General features: G+C 39.0%; 1 protein-coding gene across 1 annotated transcript in view; it reads left to right on the forward strand.

Annotated features, from left to right (window-relative positions):
* LOC127571346 (receptor-type tyrosine-protein phosphatase gamma-like) overlaps positions 1-22493 on the forward strand; it is a 536499-nt gene extending 514006 nt beyond the window's left edge. Inside the window, 4 exon segments of the mRNA XM_052017635.1 lie at positions 7960-8106; positions 12018-12160; positions 19540-19675; positions 20082-22493. Coding sequence (XP_051873595.1) covers positions 7960-8106; positions 12018-12160; positions 19540-19675; positions 20082-20228 — 573 coding nt within the window. The 3' untranslated portion in view covers positions 20229-22493.
* Positions 22494-23612: the final 1119 nt, after the last annotated feature.

A 23612-nucleotide genomic window follows, 5' to 3' on the forward strand; every position in this document is an offset into this window, starting at 1 on the left:
TTTTACCTTAAAATTTGATTAAGTAATGATACCTTACTTTTTTTAACTTAATTAGGATTACAAATATTCATATCTCACAGGTTTGAAACTCTCAGCATGGCTGACATGTTAACCTATTTATTTTGCAGTACAGTAGGAATATTAAATCCCATCCTATTTGGAGGTGCTATACTTCCATTTAAAATCAGAACGTTCTTTCTACTGAGAATCTCCATTTCCAGACTTCATTGGTATTCATACTGCTCTGTAAATACAAAAAAGACATGAAATACACAATTGTTTTGTGGCTCATGGTAACTCAGTCAAAATAGTGGAAGTAATCAACCTTTACAGCCTCTTAAATGTTGTAGCCAAATGGTGGGACACTGGTGTAGCAGCTAGTGCTGCCATCACACAATTCCTGTGATCTAGGTTTGATCCCGACCTCATGGCATCAGTGTGGAGTTTGTGCATTCTTCCTGTAACCCCATGGGTTTCCTCTGGTTGCTCCATTTCCCTCCCACATCCCAAAGACATGCTGGTTAGTAGGTTAAATGGCCACAGTAAAGTACCTGTATTGTATGTGGGTGGGGCACTGACGGGGATATGGGAGTTTTAGTTGCAGAGAAATAAGTAAGGAGGTGGTATTGATGGGAATGATCTGAGCGCTGGGCCAAATAGCTGCCTCCTATGTCATAAGGAAAGATGAAAAAATGTGCATTTAGGTTTATTAGTTAAGTTTTAAAATTGAACCCTTTTTTTGACGGCAAATAGGGTTAGCAGCTGCAGGCACACAATTCCGTTCCTCCACAGCAGCATAAAGAAGGCATCAGCTCCAGAGTGAGCAGCGTAAACACAACTTGCTATAGTCACGAAGTGAAAGTTGAGAGAAAAAGTATTAAACATAATTTTGAAAAATAAGAACTTATAATTAAAACTGCTTTGTATGGAACCACCATTTGTGTTTCTCCTCTCAATATTTCCCTCTGATGTGAGATGTAAGATGATCTGCTTAATAAAATATTAAAGTAGGATGCATGCTCATCCAAAGGGGGCATTGCCTAGCTAGTTTTGTGATGGGACTTCTTGCACATGCCTATCTCTCTTCCTTGAAGATCCTTCTTCAAACTTTCTTCCTAATCATTACTTTTAACATCTTTTTCTTTAATTCTGTGTCACTTGTTTTGTTTATGCGCCTGAAACACATTGGATCATTTTGCATTGTTAAAAGTTTTGCTGTTGCAAACTTTATATAATGCTGCATATCCAATGTAGCAATTGGTTAACCAATCCTTGTCACTTTTTACACAATGATCAGAGGCTTGAAAACCACATTAATATGAAAAGTGCCAGCACTCATTAGGCTGGATCCTGCTTGCCTTGCATTTGTCTTCTGAGCTGCACTTCCTATGGCTGCACTTGCTGTAGTTTGTGAGTCAAATTGAGCTCCAGACCTCAATGCTGCAACTATCCCGTGAAGTGCAAAAGTCCATCAGCGCTGATTAGGCTGGTAGACCCTGAGGCCCCACCTCAAGGGCATCCTGATTATCTTTTTACAGCTTTAAAAACATATTTAAATAAAATAAATAAAAGCATTAAGAATGAGTAAATTAAGAAACGAACATTTATCTGCACTCACCTTTTCAAAGAAGTTCAGTGACCTCATTTACGCAGCCCACAGTGGCCCTACCTGATGAAAAGCCAATGGACCAATGCATGCAGCCCCTCATTTTAAAGTGAATGAATTCTGCCCCTGCACTCAGAACTGAACCCAGTGGAGGAATGGAAAGTCAGGTGTGCCAGTAGACAGATCTGCATAAACTTAATGATAAAAGATTTAGAGTCATACAGCACAGAAACAGGCCCTTCAGCCCAACTCGTCCATAGGTTTGAAATAATTGATAGAAAGATTAGAAGAGAGATGAGGAAAGATGGTTTCACCTGGAGGGTTGTAGGGGTCTCAAACACATTTCTTTAAAGGGGGGGAGGGTGTAGAAGTAGAAACCCTCATCATATTTAGTAGTACTTGGATCTGCACATGAAGAGCTCTGGCCTGCAGGGCCACAGACCCAGTGCTGCAAGGAGGAAGTAGGTTGGGTAGCATGGACATGAGTGGCTTCCTCCTGTGTCCATAGTTTTCTATGGTTCTAATGAAATAACTAATAACTTGTGTACCATTGTTAGAATTGAATAGCAGCAGTGCGAAGTCAAACAAGGTTGTGTTTGCTGAAAATGTCATCTACTCAAAGGCTGAAGACCAAAGGAATGCTTCTTTAAATTTAATCAGGAGCTCACTCTCCTCGATCCCACCATGGGGTCTGTGATTCCTCCACTCTCAGTGCTGAGATCCTACTCTTCTTTATACTGCTGGAAGCCTGCCCTGCCACTGCTGGTGCATGGACCTCATTCCTGCAACACTGCTCCTGATATTCCTGTTTCTTCCAGGGAGCCACTGGAGGGAAGTTACTGTCAGAACTTGGGGGACAGTGGGAGAAATGTTGTAGGGGCAGTATACTGATGGGTGGTAACCTTTGATGAAGGCAGCTCAAAACAAGAACTAGGTGATGTTCACTTCACCCTGTGAATGAAATTTTCAGAGATACAATAGCTGATTGATATGATGTATGTTTTTTAAGTTTATCTTCAAAATTGCACAATTATGGAGCAGAAATGTTACTGTTGCATTCTTGATGTAAATTTGGAAGAAAAATCAGCACCAGCACATTGCCATTTAGCCATTGTGCATGAAAACACTAAATCTTATCATTTGGGGAAAATATGGGGGATAGAGGGTTACTCCCTGCACCAAAATAATATTAGAAGCATGTCCTAGACCATCTTGGTTCAGCTAGAATGGAGACATCCCTTGTGATAGTTGAAATAAAAGAGCATTAGAACCCTTGAATGTCTTGTATGAGGTTTGAATCCTGTTTTAGGACTTGTTGAATTTGACAGCAGGTGAACAGAACAGGCTCAAGATGCTGACTGGACTATGCCATTCCTAAGCTTCTGTAACTAAGCAGATTGTGTCTTTGCCTTTCCACAATGGCCTAGCCAGTGGTTCCTGAGGAGATTGCAGGTGCCAGCCAGAGACAAGATAGTTTTGTAATCTTAAACTTATAAAAAAAAATTGCCTGAACTTGAGCCCAGAAGGGGCTGTAGTTTCCTCCTACCTACTCAGCAATGCAGCAGGCTGCTGGTAAATCTCCCAACAGAGATAACATGAGGGGGCATAATTTTAAGGTGATTGGAGGAAGGTATAAGGGGGATGTCGGAAGTAAGTTTTTTTTTACACGGAGTGTGGTAGGTGCATGGAATGCACTGCCGGCAGAGGTTGTGGGGACAGATATATTAGGGACATTTAAGAGGCTCTTAGATAGGCACATGAATGACAGAAAAATGGAGGGCTATGTGGGAGGGAAGGGTTAGCTAGATCTTAGAGCAGGATAAAATGTCGGCACAACATCATGCGCCGAAGGGCGTGTCCTGTGCTGTAATGTTCTATGTTCTAGATCTGTCCCAACTTTGTCCTTCCACTGAGGGTCACTGAAAGTGACCTAGACTTCATCTTTACTCCTTTAGTAAAATCTCTGGAAATTCAGTGTAATGTCTCAAGTTTCCTGTTCTTATTCAAATAAATCTCACGAGCCTATCATCGACTGGGCCTCAGGCCTATTTATTCTGATGCAGAGAATGTTCCTTGTGACTAATTTGGGCAAAGTCTTATGGTGCAAACCAATCTCCACCTGGTTATCTTCAAATAATTACCAGGAGTAGTATCAGATCAGTCCAAGATGTAAGTTTACAGGAATGAAGTCAGGTTTATTTGTGGAATATAGAGCTTTGATATTAATTTCTCTTCCTACTAAACATGAAGGACAGGTACTCAAGGAACCTTGTGAATAATTGGCTGCTGCTTATAGAACTGTAATTCATAACCATAAATGGAAACTTTACTTCACATGGTCAATCTATTGGGAATCTGACTTTCATTTCATGCTTTATCTTTACTGTGCTTGATTAAACAACTGTCAGATTTTCACTTATTTGGAGGCAAAACTCATTTTCAATTATGTACGTGTAGTTAATACCGATCTAAATTGTAAAGTAGGCAATTATTTACTAGCTGAGCGTCAGAACAGTTGCCAAATAGGTGTCAAAATTAGCAGTGATGGTCAAAGCAGCTGGAATATAAAATGCTAAGTCTAACTTACTGGAGTGCTTTCACTGCAGGGGAATAGATTTTAGAATAACCTTATGAAGCATGAAACTAAAGAAAATAAACTTGAACTCTCTGTCATTAAAATTGTAAGATATCCTGCAGGACTAAAATGCCTTACAAGTGTTAGAAATACCTTGTTATGAAGTAGTTGGTGTTTGCTCTCCATCTTATAATTTAACGTTAAAAAATTCATTCCTTACAGAGTATGCGGAAGAAAAATTAAAATTATCATTTTGAAACATCTTTAGAGTATATTTAAAGATTTAATTTTATGCTAAGGATGGTGCATGGCCTAAGATATTCTACTTAGAGTGGTACTATGATCATATTTTGTAATGACATGTTATGTGACTGGGCCATTTAGAGCAAAAATAAGTAACACAACTTTAGAATCACACAAAAAGAAGAAAAAAAGGGAATTATAGTTAGTAGTAGAAAAAAAAGGCCAAAAATACATAACCCATTCAAGGAAGAAATATAGCAAATAATATTCCTGCATAAACCAATTCCTCCAACTGAAATCATCCACTTAACTGAAAATCTCAGACTGCTCTGGAGCTCCTTTGAAGAGCAGATCTAGTGACTGTAGAATAGCTGGTGGAAAACTGCTAATTTTCAGTGAAGGAGTCTTGAGTCTGGTACAGATGGTCTCAGAGGATGACCTCAAGCTGGTCTTGGAATAAAAGGTTCATCTTCAGGCCAACATCCTATAGTTGACAGGCTACAGTAAAGGCACTGGTTGTGTAGTCTAGATGGGAGATTGAGGACTGAAAGCTTGTGCTCCATGGGGTCACTGCCATTCTCGGAGGAGGAACCAAAGCACTCCAAGGACTTGACTAGAGGAAAGGTTTATTGACTGTTGTTACAATCTGGAATTTGTTTTGAGCAATAGTATTAACAACTTCATAGCAATACTAAGTTAAGACGAAGCTTGCATGATAGTGGTCAGGTTTTCCAGTGCTTTGATGGAATATGTTGCATTAAAAATTGACTATCAGATGTTGGATCATGAGTTTCACAATTTTCCTTCTTTAACTGGCCTGCATAATGCTGGAATGATGGGCTGCAAGCTCAACGTGATGCCCTTTCCAAGTTGTTACAGGTTCCTCCATGCTTCTTGAAAGATAATGTAGGCTTCCCTGACAAGCTTTATATTACAATTAATTTGGTGAGCACACTTTAGGTTTTTTTCTGTCACCTTTCCCAGTAGAAGCCCTTTTCACATTCTCCTGTGCAACCTTGACCTCTGGCAACCTGATATTATGGTGTCCTTGCCATGTACCCCAACTGCAGGCTATTCATGCCAGGTGTCCCACCTCCACACTGACCTCTAATACTCATGTGGTGGTTGATAAATATCTGAAATGATAGCAGTCAGTGTAAAATTGGCAGTGTGTTCTTTGTCACCTCACCTTTCTCTTACCCCATTGCCTGGGAGGATTGCAGTCCTTGGATACCCTGAGGAAAATGAGTAAGCTTTTGTATGTTGATTGGAAAATAAAATGTTCATTTCTACACTGTCTGTAGCATGTTGTCATAATAGAATGTGCAGTGAGTGGAAAGTGGGATGTGAGAAGAGTTGGGTATGTCAATTTCATCATCTTAAGTGGATTCATCTTCATGACGTCAGCCTTGATCCTTTGCATAATGATCAGTGTGGAATCCTTTATGGGGCACCAGTACACCTGTCCTGCACCTGATTAATTCCTGCTGACTCTGGGCATACAGCGTGTTCTCCTTCCAAAGAAATGGAAAGGTATCAGTGATGTTCTGACTGATGTAGCTATGGTGGTTAAATAGCTGGTGACAGGTGTGAGGTTTGACTTTCGTGTTTAAAGGTTCCAACAAACAAATTGTGTGAGGATGAGGTGACATTTATGAATGGTAAGTATAATTCCTGAGGACTACTGATAACTGACTAATGAGGATGTAATAATTTGTGGTGTTTGAGGTTGAATCTGCCATCATATGCTGCTTTCATTGACCTTGAACATTTGAGATTTGAACTCTTTGGACAAGTTCCCAGGGCTGAACTCCTAGCATTTAGCTTCACTGCTATCTCATCAGCTCCTGTCTTATCTGATTCCTGAGGATTACAACACCTCTCCTCCTCTTTCATCCTTTACCCAGGCCTCCAGTTCAGCATCAGAAAATCTGAATGCACAATTTCCCAATGTCAGACTTTATTATTTGTTGCACAACACTGTTAAGAATGATTTCAGCACCTCCAGCAATTTCCCTTCATGAGGTGCAGCATCACATAGGTTGCCCACTCCCCATCTCCACTGATGGGCTCAGCCAGTGAACAGCAGCTGGTGTGCAGACAATCCAATTTAGCTCCTAGATTGTCACTACATATTTCTTTGCCCATTCAAAGTTAAATTAAGATTTTAAAGATTAATTCCTGGAGGTTTGAAGTATGAACTGTTTAAGAAGTAGGAGATATGACAATAAATCATTTTATTTTTACTGGGTTCTACACTTACCCTGAAGGAGCTTATACATTCTCCCTATGACCGTGCGGATTTTTTCCAGGTACTCCATTTTTCTCCAAATTTGAAATATGCTGGTAGGTTAACTAGCTCTTGTAATTTACCCTTAGTGTGGCTAGAGAATTACAGTGGAGTTGATGGGTATGTGTGAGAGAACAGGTTACAAGGAAACAAGTGGGTGAATGAGACTGATGGGAATGCTCTGAGAGCTGGCATAGACTCTGTGGACTGAAGGGCTCCTTTTATGCCATGAGCAAAAAGGGGAAAGTGGTCCTTTGTAGATTGGCTGCAAGAATTCAAAGCTTTTGCACTATTTTTCTGTGAGAGCTTGATTTGGGAGGTTTTCCATTTGTTAATTAGGCGCTTTTGTTCAGAAGAGTGTCTGCTTTTAAGAAAAAAAAGAAGCAGATACAACAAACAAGAACAAAGAAACCTGGAAATATTTACCTGGACAGGCACCAGAAGTGGAGAAACAAAAGCTGGCTTTCCTTGGCAATCCCAACTTGGTGCATAAACAAATAATATTTGAGTTTGATGTCATAAAACTGTGTTTTGGAAACCCTCTCACTGTCACATCAAAAAGTTTTGTGCTCATTTCTATGAACTATGCTGCAATGTTCTCAATTAAACAATACCCCATTTGTTTGTCCCAGTAGATCAGGATGATACCATAACCCAAGATCCTGTCTATTTATTCCATTAGTATTGATGGATCTTATTCTGTGCCATTCAAAAGCAATGAGTTCTCCCAAGCTTTTGGCCAATGTTCCTTCCTCAAAGAAGAAAGTTCATTTATTTCCTTATATTTTATGATTGAATAATAGTTGCTATGTTTCCCTATATTAATAAGTCACTGTGCTCTAAAATGCAGTTTATTACATGAAATATTTGAATGCAGAAGGCACAAATATAATGTATGATGAAATATTGCTGCTTTGGAAAGATGCCAAGCAAAGAACAGGCATCTATTATAATCAGAGGAGGAAAAATATCTGGTTGGTTTTAACTGAGGCATGCTACTGCACAATTCCCAGCTGGATGTTTAAAAGACCATTGGCAAAGGCCTTGGAGCAGATTGCCCTATTGGCCTAGGAGGAGAAAGCATAAATATGTATCTGCTAGGCATTACACAATGAGCTCCCATTCCCTCTACCCCCAAGAGTTCTTTCAAGGTATTCAAATCGATAAGAATCCCATATCCATGATAATAAGTAACATGACTGAGAGCATTCCCAGTCTTGAAAATACATGCTTTTTTCCCAACAGGCTGAGGATGAATCTGTGTACTGGCCAAGCCGAGAAGAATCTATGAATTGTGAAGCCTTTACTGTAACCCTTATCAGCAAAGACATCCTGTGCCTCTCTAATGAAGAGCAAGTTATCATCCATGATTTCATCCTGGAGGCAACACAGGTATAGCAAAATATTCTGGATTTACAATTTTGTCTTAATTGATAAACAGAATCCTTTTCTTGAAGCTGAATATTCTGGAGATAGAGCAGTTAAACCTGGGAGTAACTCAATAATATAAAAAAAAGCATTGTTTTAAAAATACTGATCAAACCTCTCGCATTAAAAAGATAAGTGTTCTTCCAATGTAAATGACAAAATGAAAAAAGAATCAGATTTATTATCACCGACTTACATGTCATGAAATTTGCTGTTTGTGGCAGCTGTACAATACTACTGTAAATTACAAAATAAATAGGGCAAAAAAGGGAATAACAAAGTAGTATTCATGGACTGTTAGAAATCTAATGGCGGAGGGGAAGAAGCTGTTCCTAAATCGTTGAGTGTGGGTTTTCAGGCTCCTGTACCTCCCCGATGTTAGTAATGAACAGAGGGCAGGTCCCGGATGGTGAGGGTCCTTAGTGATGGATGCTGCCTTCTTGAGGCACCATGGTGGGGAGGGTTGTGCCTGTCATGGAGCTGACTAAGTAAAACATGATTGTTTTAATGCTGATAAAATTTTGTTATTTTTTTAAACTAACCAACAATCCATCAAACTTCCATCAATCCACAAAACAACAAATTTCATGACATATGTCAGTGATAATAAATCTGATTCTGATGATAAAGATTGAGCAGATATAAAGAATTTGGCTGAAGGAATGAATACAACAGTTACTTGTTAAAGAGTGATACCAGCATGGGGAGGAAATATTGAATAGCTTGCCCTAGGCTTTAGTGTTGAGGCCCCTTCTGTTCCGAATCTAACTTGGAGACAGACACCCAATGCAAATGAGATTGATGAATCAACCAGGGATCTCCGAGTGGAGCTGCATTAAATAAGGAATTAGGCAAATCAGTGACAGATAAAATTCCTTTGAGGTAGACATACTTTTATAGATGATATTAGAAAAGATGGATGGCAGTGCTATGTTTCAGTAAGTATAGAGCTAGCAAAATGTAAAATTGAATGGGAACTGAATTTAGTAATGGATTTGGTACTAACCATGTCAAATCAGTGTGGAACAGCTGTGAACAAAAAATTAGAATGCCTTATTGTACTGGAATCTGAGCTCTGGTGATCTACTGGCATTAATATGGAGACGATACTGAGGAGTGCAAAATTTGGACTTCAGATGCAAGTGATTTAGCCTGAAGTGAAAACTACCGTGAAAAAATTCACTACTTATAACAAACTGTCATTTCTATTTTAATGAACTAACTTAATAGGCATTTTAAAGAGCTAAAAGTAAGTACAATTGTGTCAAAAGATGTCATGTTAACGTAGTACAATGCCCTTATCAGATTGCACCTTGGATACTGATTTTGTTTTAAATTCATTTTCGGGATCTGGGTATTGCCAGCAAGGTCGCATCTATTGCCTGTCTTAATTATCCTTGAGTTGGTAAGCCGACTTTTTGAACTGCTGTAGTCCTTCTTGTGAAGGTACTCACACAGTGCTGTTGGGCGCAGAGATTTCTAGGATTTAGACCCAGCAACAATATAAGGCCATCATTATATTCTCAAATTTGAATAGCATGAGACTGGAAAAGCAATCTACAGGTTGTCAGGTTGTTGGCTGCTTTTATCTCCCTTGGTTGGAAAGGGTTTGAGGCTGCTGTCAGGGTAGCCTGGGCAAGTAACTGCAGTGCATTTTGTATATGATTCACAATTTTATGCACTGGTGGTGGAGGGAATGAATATGTAAGGCAGTTGATTGGCTGCCAATCAAGTGGACTAATTTTATCTTGGATGGTGTAAAGCTTCTTGAGAATTGTTGCCACTGCACTCATCCAGGCAAGTGGAGAGTATTCCATCACACTCCTGATTTATGCTTTGTAGATGGTGGAAAGACCTTGGGTCTAGAGGTAACTCACTCACCACAGGACACCAAGCCTCTGACCCACTCTTGCATCCACAGTAATTATGTGGTTGGTCCAGTAGACTTTCTGGTCAATGGTGACCTCAAGTTATGGTGTGGGGGGGGACTCAGCAATGTAATGCCATTAAATATCAAAAGGTAGATGTTTAGATTATCTCTTGTTCGATATGGTCATTGCCTGACACTTCTGTGAAGTGAATGTTCCTTGCCATTTATCAACCCATGCCAAAATGTTTTCAATGAATTGCTTCATTTGCTGAGGATTGTTGAGGACTCCTAGGGCTATTCCCTCCTGTCTGGATACCATGTTGCTGCCATCTTTGGCGGGATGTTCTGTGGGTGAAATGAGATGCAGCTAGGGATTGTGATGGTGGAGTCTGGCACATTGTCAGTATGCACTGCTTGGTCACTGGTCACAAAGTATTAATAGACAGGTATCAAGGAAGCACTGTATAAAGTGAAGCTCGCTACCTTTAAAATAATATGACTGACAAAAACCTGATATTTACAAAATGAGTGGAATAATTGAGTCTGGGAGATGCAAGATCATGGACAAGAGTTTCAACAGCAGATGAACTGAGACAGAGTCAGAAATGAGCAATGGAGTAGATACAGGCAGTATTTGTAATAGAGAAGATATAGCCTGAAAAACTTGGCCAAGATTCAGACAGATGGTTAAGCATATGGATAGTTGGTTTCAGTCTGAGGCTTGACAAGGGAACCTAATTATTTTGTTTGCTTAGGTCATTGATAATGAATCATAGAATAAGTAGCATGAAAATGGCACACAGAGAGGCAATTCAGCCCATCGTGTACTTGCCACTGGAGAACAGCTCATTTCCCAATGCCTGGTCCATAGACTGCAAGTTTATGCCATTTGAAGTGCTCCTTCAGGATGGAGTTGGATTTGCAGCTTTACCACTCTTTTTAGACAGCTAGCTCCAAACTCCCACTGGACGAAAAAGTTTCCCCACAACTCCCCTCTAATCCCCTGCTAATTACTTTAATTCTATGTCTCCTGGTTATTGACCTTTCTGCTAAAGGAAATAAATCCCTCCTCATTCACTTTATCCAGGTCTTCTATATTTTGTACAAGTCGACTAAATCTCCCTGCCTTCTCTGCTCCAAAGAAAACAATTCAGCCAATGCAATCTTTTCTTGGGACAAAAATTCTTCAGTCCTGACAACATCTTTATAAATCTCCGCTCACCTCCTTTCTGTAGTGCAATGACTAGAACGGAACACAATACTCTAACTGTGATCCATTTATTAATTTCTTCATTTTAAATTCTACGGTTCTGCCAAGAAAGGGCAGTAAAGCCATAGGCCATCTAAACCACAACCACCTGCCCTGCTACCATCAAGGATCAGTGAATATTCACTTCAAAATCATTTTTGTTGCAGTTCTAAGTATCCCACCATTCATCATGTATTCCTTTGCTTGTCACCCTCCTCAAATATGCACCTCAGACTTGTCTGGATTGAATTCCATTCACCACTTTTCTGCCCATCTGACCAGTCCAATGATACCTTCCTGGAGTCAAGGCTGTCTTCCTCACTATCAACCAAATAACCAACTTTGTATCATTCATTGATGGTTGAAACTTTTAACTGAATATCTTAGATACTTACCAGATAAAAAACACTAAGCACTGCAGAGCCTAATTGTAAATATTCTTAGTCACAAAAGCATAGATGTTGGAATGAATTTTCAGTACAAAGGCCTCACACACAGGTGACTTCAGTAGAAAAATGTGTTATTCAGTGCATGCTTTTACAGAGGATTTAAAGACGTGCTGATTTAAAGACAGGAATGTGGACTTATTTCCATGACATTCTACTAAAGTCTACGTGAAAATCAATTCTAGGAGTGTGGGACCTAAATTATTTTACCATGAAATTTTATTAATATGTCTATGAACATTAATGGAATGGGAAAAAAAACATGAGAATGGTTTACAATAACCTAAATCTATATCTTCTTTTCCTTCAGGATGATTATGTACTGGAAGTGCGTCACTTTCAGTGTCCAAAATGGCCCAATCCAGATGCTCCTCTCAGCAGCACCTTTGAACTTATCAATGTATTAAAAGAAGAGGCCTCAACCAGAGATGGACCAACCATTGTTCATGATGAGTATGCACATCCTGTTTCACTGATAATGTATGATTAGAAGTGTGTGGGAGGCATTATTCTCCAAGTGGAAGGGAAAGCAAATAGGTTCTATTGAGTATGTCATTAGCTGGTCATTAACATGCATCTTATATTGCCTTGATCTAGTACAAATTTTAGAGTCAAAAAATTTCTATCAGATTATTAATGATGATTAAAGGAATTACCACTCAATTTTGCAGGCAATATGAAACATCTTACAATGTCGTAACCTGGGTAGTAATAGATTTAAGTAATACTTCAGTCTACAGGCAATATAAAAGGGCATAGAGATGTGAAAGAGTAACTTAAGGTGAGTTATACTTGTATTTTAGTTGAATCTTTCGATAAAACAGAAAGTGCTCTGGACCTTCAGTGGGTAGTACAGAGGTTTTGTGCATTACTTAATGTGATTATAATGCACTTTAAGGTTTTTGTTCCAAGTACTCCAAGCGGACTGCATGCAAGTCATTAGGCATGCAGGGCAGTGTCATAAGGTGTGATATACAAGATTTCATATCAGTCCTACAAAATTGTTCTGCACATCTGAAGCCCATGGATGTCATGGACAAAGTGTACCAAAACCCTTTTTTTGGTGCCTTGGTTGAACAGTTGAGGGTTGCTTAGTTAAAAATGTCCCAGTCTTTACCTAGTCCATTGATTTGTTGTCCATGGTATTTGTCATCCTCCAGGTAGGTTTTCCTTTTAAGTATGTGGTTTTTTTTAAGTGTTTGCTTCCACCTCCCACAACTTTGGCCGATGTCCTTTGACCTTACCCTGTTGCTTCTGAATTCCCCCTCCATTATAAACTTCCCTCCCCTGCCCCAACAACTCCTAATCCTGGAACACTTCTCTTTGCAACCCCAGCTGATCCCCTCTACTTGCAAACATCCAATCCAGTTCTTGTATTCTCAATGTTGCCTTTCCAATTACCCTTGCAAGATGATCATGTGCAAAACTGGCATGAACCCCACCCCATTCAATTTATCATGCATTTTCAAGTTCAGGCAGTTTCTAGTCCTACATTTTTAGTTGGTACTCTATATTGTCTGCAGGTAATTAGATTGATGTTTCCAATCATCAACTAAAAAGTATTCTTAAACGTGATAAAATGTTACCCAACTGGTAAGAACCATATGCCCAAACATGAGATTAAGAGTAATTCAGAAGATTGCTATCAATCAATGAAAGTGAACACTGAGTTTTTTCCATTGCTGAAATGTCCAATGGATCTCTCTGGTGCTTGACTGTGGCTCTGAAACTTTACGGATGGGAAGCTAGAGAGGATGCAGAAAAGATTCACAAGGATGCTGCTGGGGCTGTTTTCACTGGAGAGAAGGAGGTTGAGGGGTAACCTTAGAGGTTTATAACATCATGAGGGGCATAGAAAAGGTGAATGCTCACAGTCTTTTTCCCAGATTAAGGGAGTCTAAAACTAGAGGGCATAGATTTAAGGGGAAAGATTTAAAGGGGACCTGAGGGGCTAGTTTTCCAGATAGGGGTGGTGAATATATGGAACAAGCTGACAGAAAAAGTGGTAGAGGTGGGTACAAATACGATGTTAAAAAGACATTTTGACAGGTTCGTGATAGGAAAGATTTAGAGGGATGTGGGCCAAATGCAGGCAAATGGGACCCAGCTCAGGAAGGCACCTTGGTCAGTATGGATAAACTGGACCATAGGGGTTTCCATGCTCTTCTGATCCTTGTAATTTGAAAAAGGAATTGGTAGAGAAATGGTTAGACCCATTTGGAGTATTGCATTCATTACTGGTCACCCCATTACGGGAAGGATATGGAGGCTCTGGAGAGGGTGCAGAAGAGGTTTACCAGGATGCTGCCTGGATTAGAGAGGATTAGCTCTAAGGAGAGGTTGGACAAACTTGGATTGTTTACTCTAGAGCATCGGTGGCTGAGGGAAACCTGATAGGGTAGACATGTCAAATATTAGGGAATATAACTATAAAGTGAGAGGAACAAAGTTTAAAGGGGATGGGTAGGGCAATTTTTTTTGTCTACACAGAGAACGGTAGGTGCCTGGAACATGCTGCTGGGGTGATAGTGGAAGCAGATATGATAGTAGCATTCAAGAGGCTTTCAGGTAGCGACATGAATATGCAGAGAATGGAGGGATATGGATCACGTGTAGACAGAGGGGATTGGTTTAATTTGGCATCATGGGCCAAAGGGCCTATTCCTGTATTGTACTGGTCTAGGTTCTGTGAAAAGTCAAGAGAATCAGCTGTAAGTAGCTGTTAACATTGAAAATTACTTTGGAAGCTATGAGCAAATGGAAGAATTGCCACAGCCAGGCATGTATAGATGCAACCAGGATTGGGTTCAACTATATTTTTTTTATCCTGCATAAACACCATTGGACTTGGATCAGTTGAAATGTTTCATAGAACCATGGGTCAGATCCCACAGTAGGATTTTAACACAAATGAAGCTGATAAGTATGGGCAACGCAGGAATTACATTTCAGTTATTTAAAACGAAAATTATATTTTAAAGCTTTTTGTTTTGTTTAAAATGTGTGTTTAAGAAAATTGTGTAGCTTTTACATTTAAGATCAAAGTCTTCTCTGAAAGCTAAACAGACATGACATAAATGCTATCTTTTGAATAGTCAGATGCAGAAGTCTAGGTGGGACATTTCTCCCTCACCAGCTGATGATTAATTAGTGATCTTTCACCCATTGTTGTCTCTGGGAATTTCCTGACACATAATAGATTGCCATGTTTGTGTACAGTCACTCCAAAGTAGTTCACTGAATGAAGTGATTTGAGATGTTTCAGTGATGCAAGGTATTTTATCTGTTCTTTCTCATTTAGGGGAAAAAAAACTTGGTCTCGCACTCTCCTCAGCACCTGGTCTTAATTCCCACTCGCCCGTTATTCAGTCAGCAGGAAAGCTTGACTGGGTTATGAACTCTTTCGTTCATGACAAGTTGTACTTTGTTTGCAAAAATAATGGAAATCCATGCTAAGTTATTATTTTGTCATTCTGTTCTTGTCACCATTGTTGTTGGCATAGACTAACAAGAGCTACTTAGTCATAGAGTCATACAGTACAGAAATGGGCCCCTCAGCCCAACTGATCCATGCCGACCAAGATTCCCATCTAAGCTTATCCTGTTTGGCCATATCCCTCTAAATCTTTCCTATCCACGTACCTGTCCAAATGTCTTTTAAATGTTGTTAATGCACTTGCATCAACTACTTCCACTGGAAGATCATTCCATTTTCAGACCACTCTCTGGATGAAAAAGTTTCCCCCCAGGTTCTATCAAATCTCTCCCCTCTCACCTTAAACCTATGCCCTCTAGGTCTCAATTCCCCAACCCTGGGAAAAAAACTGTGCACATTGATCCTATCTCTGCCCCTCATGACTTTCTTCCACCTCTATAAGATTACCCCTCATTCTCCTACACTCCAGTGGAAAAAGTCCCAACCTGCTCAAGCTCTCTCCATAACTCAGTCCCTCAAGTCCAGGCAACATCCTCGTAAATCCCCTCTACACTCTTTTCAGCTTAAAGGCATCTTTCCTCTAGCAGGGTGACCAAAACTGAACACAATATTCCAAATGCATCCTCAGTAATGTCTTGTCCAACTGCAACATAACATCCCAATGACACCACTTTCAAGGAAACCATGTACTAGTACTCCTGGGTTCCTCTGTGCTACAGCACCTCACATTTATCCAAATTAAACTCCATTTCCCATTCCTCAGCCCACTTACCCAGCTGATCAAGATCCCTCTGTAATTCCATCTTCACTGTCAATGATACCACCTATTTTGGTGTCATCTGCAAACATACCAACTATGCCTTGTACATTCTCATCCAAATCATTGATATAGATTACAAACAGTAATGGGCCCAGCACCAACCCCTGGGGAACACCACTAATCACGGGCCTCTAGTCCAAAAAACAACCTTCCACTATCAAGCTAATTGTGTATCCAATTAGCTAGCTCTCCCTGGATCCCTTGTGATCTAACTTTCCATAGCAGCCTACCATGTGGAACCTTATCAAAAGCCTTACTGAAGTCCATATATTTGACATCTACCGCCCTGCCCTCATTAATCTTCTTGGTTAGTTCTTCAAAAAACTCAATCAAATTCATAAGACATGATCTCCCACGCACTAAGCCGTGATGACTATTCCTAATCAACCAGTCTTTCCAAGTGTTTCTAATATCTTACCCCCTCAGAATCCCCTCAAGTAACCTACCTACCACAGATGTTAGGCTTGCTGGTCTATAGTTCCCAGGTTTTTCTTTGCAGCCCTTCTCAAGTAAAGGCACATCATTAGCCACCCTCCAGTCTTCCAGCACTTCTCTAACAATGATGCATATATTTAAGACAGGGCTCCCGCAATTTCTTCTGTAGCTTCCCACAGTGTGCTTGGATATACCTGATCAGGCCCTGGAGATTTATCACCTTCATACACTTTAAGACCTCCAGTACCTCCTCTGCTGTAATGCAGGCTGTAAAGCTACTTATAGACCATTTCTTTTCTGGAGATGTATTACTCTGCACATGTAGCTCTGTCTAGCTTTGTAATGAAGTAATAAAAATTACAAATATTTAAAAATCACTTACTGCAAACATATTACTGTGAAATTTGTATGCAATTACATTCTGATTAGGATTTACACAATAAAATGTTTAACATGATTAATTCAAATGTCATGGTTGAAAGAAATCTTGTTTTCATTCTTAGAACATAGAACAGTTCAGCACAGGCCCTTTGGCCCACAATATTGTGCCGAACTAATTAAACTAGTAATTAAATGCCTAACTGAACTAATCCCTTCCATCTAAATGATGTTCATGTCCCTCTATTCTCTGCACATTCATGTGCCTATCTAAGAGCCTCTTAAATGTCTCTATCATACTTGCATCCACTACAACCGGCAGCATATTCCAGGCACCCACCACTCTGTGTAAAAACTTGCCTGCACATCTCCTTTACATTTAGCCTCCCACCTTAAATGCACACCCTCTAGCATTAGACATTGACCATAGGAAAAAGATATGGCTGTCTACTATCTATTCCTCTCATAATCTTATAAATTTCTATCAGGTCTCCGCCAAGCCCCTGCCGCTCCAGAGAAAACAAACCAAGTTTGACTAACCTCTTCCCATAATGCAGGTCCTCTAATCCAGGCAGCATCCTGCCAAACTTCTTCTGCACCCTTTCCAAAGTCTCCACATCCTTCCTATAATGGGGTGACCAGAATTGAATTCAGTGCACCAGATGCAGCCTTTTTATAAAGCTGCAACATAACCTCCTGAATCTTGAACTCAGTGCCTTGACTAATAAGTACAAGTATGCCATACACTTTCTTTACCACCCTATCAACCTGTGCAGTTACTTTCAGGAAGCTATGGACTTAGATCCCTCTGTACATCAACACTGTCCCATTATATATTTGATCTCCCAAAGTGCAACACCTCACATTTGACCAGATTAGACTCCATCTGCCACTTCTTCACCCATATCTGCAGCTGATCCATATCCCACTGTATCCTTGGGCAATTTTCTACACTATCCACAACACTACAAATCTTTGTATCATTTGCGACCTTACTAATCCACCCATCCAGGTTATTTATATATATTACAAGCTGCAGAGGTCCCAGTACAGATCACTGCAGAACACCACTAGTCACAGACCTCCAGCCAGAATAAGTTACATCAACCACTACTACTCTTTGTCTTCTATGGGCAAGCCGATTCTGAATCCAAACGGCCAAATTGCCATGGATTCCATGCATCTTAATCTTCCGGATGAGCCTACCATGAGGGACCTTGTCAAATGCCTTACTAAAATCCACGTAGACAACATCCACAGCTCTACTTTCATCAATCTCCTTCGTCACCTCCTTGAAAAACTCAGTCAAGTTAGTAAGACACGACTTGCCATGCTGACTGTCCCTAATTAGGTTTTGGTTTTCCAAATGCTCATAAATTGTAACCCTAAGAATCCTCTACAATAGTTTCCAGGATTATCCCTATTTTCCTCCTTGAATAATGGAACAACATTAACTACTCGCCAGTCCTCTGGGACCTCACCTGTGGCTAGAGAATACACAAAGATCTTGGTCAAGGCCCCAGCAATCTCTTCTCTCACCTCTCTCAATAACCTGGGGTATATCAGCACTGATGTTCTTTAAGAGACCCAACACTACCTCCTTCTTTATCTCAAAATACCCTAGTACATTAGCACACTCCACACTGATCTCACTATCCTCCACAATTGACCTGTACAATCAGTATGCAAGACAAGTTTTTCACCGTACCTTGGTACAAGTGACAATAATAAACCAATATCAATACATCCTTCTCTTTGGTAAACACCAATGCAAAGTACTCATTTAGGACCTCTCTCACATCCTCTGCCTCCAAGCACATGTTCCCTCCTTTATCCTTGCATGGTCCTACCCTCTCCCTAGTTATCCTCTTGCTCTTGACAAATGCATAGAGTGCCCTGGGATTCTCTTTAATCCTACTTGCCAAGTACTTTTTATGACCTCTCCTGGCTCTCCTAATTCCCTTTTTGAGTTCTTTTCTAGCTTCTTTATAATCCTCAAGGACTCCATTTGATTTCCTAAACCTTACATATGCTTCCCATTTCTTCTTGGCTAAATTCACCACCTCTCTTGACATCCAAGATTCCTTTACCTTATCCTTCCTTCTTACTGGAACATACCTGTCCTGTACTCTGTGCAGTTGGTCTTTAAATACCCTCCACATCAGATGTGGACGTGCCCAAAAAACAGCTGTTCCCAATTAACTCTCCCTAGTTCCTGCCTAATACTCTTGTAATTTGCCCTGCTCTCCCACAAAATCCATGGATTCTTTCCATTGATTCCTTGGAAATAAATAGTTAAAATAAAGACATCTGCAACAGTAAAATATCTGGCCTTGTCTCGTTCATTTCCCATGCCAATCTTGAAAAATGAAAAACATGTTGTTTACTTAAACAACATTATTTTAATGAATGTCTCTGTTGCCCCACCGTTCTCTAGTCAGAGCTATTCATCTCCATGCCCTCTTTTAATTTTGTCTAAAACTCTACTTCTAAAAGGAAGATTTATTGTGATTGTGTTGGATGAAAAATAATGGTCTTTAACTGTAAAATTACCAACTGTGTTTAATTAGGTTCTCTATTATAAACTCACAAATTGTTTAAAATTAATATGGTTAAAAAAAGTTAAGGGCAGTCATAGTGATCTGGGGCATCCAGAAATAACATTTTAACAGAGTGATATTGCAGAAAAAAAGAAAATGCAGATAGCTATCTGAAGAGATATTCTGATATCTTAAACAGTTACCTTCATTCTATGTTATGCAGATTTGGAGGTGTCTCTGCTGGGCTGTTTTGTGGCCTTACCACCCTGTCACAGCAATTGGAGTGTGAATCTGCTGTGGATGTCTACCAGGTTGCAAAGATGATAAACCTTATGAGGCCAGGAGTTTTCACAGACATTGTAAGTACCTGAATGAAAAATTAAGATATCTTGCCATTTCACATTGATAACTATAAATTTCATAAACATTCCTTGGAAGTTGTACTATTTCTTATATTCAGATTTTTGCAATAAAGATATGCAAAACTTACACATGGTATTAAAACCCCCAAAGTCAGGCACTATATGGCCTTCCAATATATCACATTATATTTGGGAGCCTTCTAATTTAAGTATGTGGCTTAGGCATGTATCTGGTATAATCCTATCTCACTCATCTTTTAATACATTGACTACACTGTTTTAAATTTCCACATTATTGCAGTGGTTATAGCTTTGAAGGTTGCCCACAATGTTGAAGTAATAACATGCACAAAAAAATTAACAGATTCTCATAATTTAATTCATCTTGTCTGTCTTTGCACAGGAGCAGTATCAGTTTCTATATAAAGCAATGCTCAGCTTAATCAGCACAAAAGAGAATGGGAATGGCCCCTCATCATTGGACAAAAATGGCACCATCATTATCACTGATGAATCAGACCCAGCAGAGAGCATGGAATCTCTTGTGTAATATGAAGCTTTTTGCAAATGGCACTTCATTTGAAAAATGTTTAGGGACTGAATGAACTTTTGAGGCCTTTTTTTGCCAGGTTCCAAGTTTACTGATAACCTGACTGTGCTTTTTACAGTGATGACAGTTTCAATGTTTTAACCGTTCTGAATCTTATTGTTATCCTGCTGAGTATTTGCACCTCTTAGATTCACAAAATGAAATCACAATTCATTCTAGTTTGCACTATTTGACCAGTGTTACAGCCTGTTAAGACCTAGGACAAAATCCCAAAAATCCATAAAACTATACTGTCTGCAATCTTTTATTAGCTGTGTGTCATAGGAAGATGGAATTTGTGTTTAGAGACAGCTTTACAGTAATTTTGCAAACAAAAGCATTCTACGTTTTGGTTGCAGATTAGCTCAGATGGAGCCTTCCTTTATGCATAAGTGGTGTACTTTTGAATATCATTTAAAGTAATACATTTACATGAGCCTGGCAAATCTTTGTGAAATACCTGTGATGCAACTTAACATTCCAATGATGAGAGTATAAAAATTCAAAAAAAACTAAATACAAATTGGATTACTGTGTGCCAGGGTATGGATATAGCAATTAAATTATCAATTGCTAATGTTATATTTGTAATGCAACAGACTGTAACTGGAGATTTATGGAGAAAATATTGACTTTTTGCATATAGCAGAAAAGTAATAAATATCTTAAGGGAAACAGTCATATTGCATGTAAGGTGCAGAATTACTAAGTCCTTTGAAGGGTTAATATAAACACATGCAGTTGGTTTCTTTTACAAGGATGTGAGGACTAATATTACAAAATACAGATTAACATGTGCTACTGCACATTACATAGGTCCAAAAATGAGGAAACATCTGATAATAAAGTTACACCGTTACTCATATGAAGGCTGCACCAATGATGTAGCATATTTGCCTTCTCAATAATTATCATTTAAAAATATTTTTTTAAAAAAATCTCAAATCATATAATGTCAGTGGAACAGAATTTTTAACTTACCAAAGATATAAAGTAGTTCTCAGCAGAATGTAGTCATTCTTTTATTTCCCCCCAGAAATACGGATTTAATTGTCTTATTATTTTTAAACTGTCTCGTCAGTCCAGGGTGCACTTTTTTTTATTTGTAAACTCAATAAGATGAATGTTAATGTTAGCAAGATGCCAGTTCATATTTTTATGAACAATTCTGCTTACTGAATAAACTTTCACACAGACATAAATACCTTAATTACAATGTAGAATCGTATGGTTTCTCTTTTTAAGGGGTTGTCCGTATTTGTACATAAGATTCATTTGTGATAGTCACTTAGTTCTCTGCAGATATAGCTTTGTTCTCATAAATGGGAAGAATATGGCAATGCTGGACAGAATTTGCTGTAATACTTCTCTATGACATGACACCCTTAAAGAAAACTGCTACCTGGAAGTAAAAACAAAAGTTTCAAAATTTTATGTATTAAAACAAAAAGAGGTATTTTCACAAAGTGGGAGACATTTTCTATACAATCTAAACATTTTGAAGAGGCAAACATGAATCAGACTTTTAGGCAATTAAAAAGCTTGAACTGTTTTCAAGAAAAAACGTACAAAAAAAAAGAAAAAAACTTTTCTCAACAAAGGGGAGATTATTGAATTTTTTAAAAACTTCATGTTTCTCCAACATTTGGGGTAGATGTCTTCAAAATAATTTTGTTTCTGCATTTTAGACAAATACATTCATAGATCATATATCATGTCTTGAAAAACCATAGTCTTTATTCATTCTTAAAGGTAGCAGACACAATCAAATTGTAAATATTTTGTTGCTTTGCAGGCATCTTGTGGGGACTTTGTATCTATGGTATATAATCACAGAATTTTATATTTTCATATAAAGCTAATTTTTTTCTAGTCTCAACTCCTTCATAGTTTTGTGGTGGCTATGTGGAAAGCTTATGTGCATTGAGTAGTATCATGATTACGGTGTCATCACATTTCAAAGGCATTTAACATATATTACTTCTTGGGGCAGTGATCGTCAAAGTTGCAGGTATTTTCAACTATATTGTCGGTGTGTGCAATTGGAATAGACCTAGGCAGTTGCTGAACAAGTTTGTCTCATAACCCATTTGAAAATGTGGTGTTTTGTAACTTGAAAAAATCTGCTTTGTTCTGTTGGAAACTATAGTAAATTGTTCTATTATAGTGTTATTTAATATGTAAATTGTATTCCTATACATGAAATAAAGTATGGGTTTTGATGGATTCGTAGCTGACACTTATGATTTGACTGGACATTTTTATTCTCGTGGTTTAAAGCCTACTTTGCTCCCCAATACATTTTATATTGTCTTGATGACCGCCAGCATTTCCAGGATTGATTTTTTTTTAGCGTTTCCTCTGGGTGCTCTGGTTTCCTCCCACATTCCAAAAGACATATGCTTTAGGAAGTTGTGGGCATGCTATATTGGCGCCAGAAGTGTGGCAACACTGCAGGCTGCCCCCAGCACATTCTCAGACTGTGGTTGTTATCGCAAGAAGACGCATTTCACTGTGTGTTTCGATGTACATGTGACTAATTAATAAACATTATTATTATTCATCCAAAAAAGTTTTTGGAAAAAGCAAAATAGTGCAGCAGCAGAAATTTAGAAATAAAAGTAAAACAAATTCAAGAGAATTATCAGCAACAGCTCTACTGAAAGAGTAAGTTAATATTGTTTCAGGTAATGACTTGTCATCAGAACTAGAGAATGTTATAGATGAACGAAGAAGAGAGCCAGAAAAATGGGGCATGGAGAGAGAAAGGGAATGTTGTGTGATTTAGGTGTAGAGTTGGAGATGATTAAATGACAGAACTGATCGTGGATTAATCCAAACTAAGCAACCAGGAGTGAAACAAAAGATCTATCAAAGAACTCGGGGGTGAGTGGAAAACAGGGAAATGAAGCAAAGCCAGCAAAATGGAGAAGACTACAATGGCTCCAATGTGAATAAAATGGAAACCGTACCTAGATACCAAAATGGCAGATCACCCTACTGACTGCATACCAATAGAGAAGTCTCATGCCATGCACTTGTCCATACCTTCATTTCTCAGTGTTCTGTTTCATCTGTCATACATCACCAGCATCTACATCCTGACCAAGCCAGACAATAAAATATTCTGTGGTCCTTCTGAGTTTTAGACACCACAACATGAACTCCCATCTCTATTTCACCATACAGTGCCCAGTTCATGACTCCTCAGATAATTATCTACATCCAAATGCAGAAAGACCTGGACAAGATCCAGGCCTAGGCTAATAGGTGGCAAGTAACATTCGTGCCACACAAGTGCTGGGCAATGATGAAATCCAACAAGACAAGACCAAATCCAGCTAT

The sequence above is a fragment of the Pristis pectinata genome, chromosome 6, assembly GCF_009764475.1.
Source record: "Pristis pectinata isolate sPriPec2 chromosome 6, sPriPec2.1.pri, whole genome shotgun sequence".
NCBI classification, from domain to species: domain Eukaryota; kingdom Metazoa; phylum Chordata; class Chondrichthyes; order Rhinopristiformes; family Pristidae; genus Pristis; species Pristis pectinata.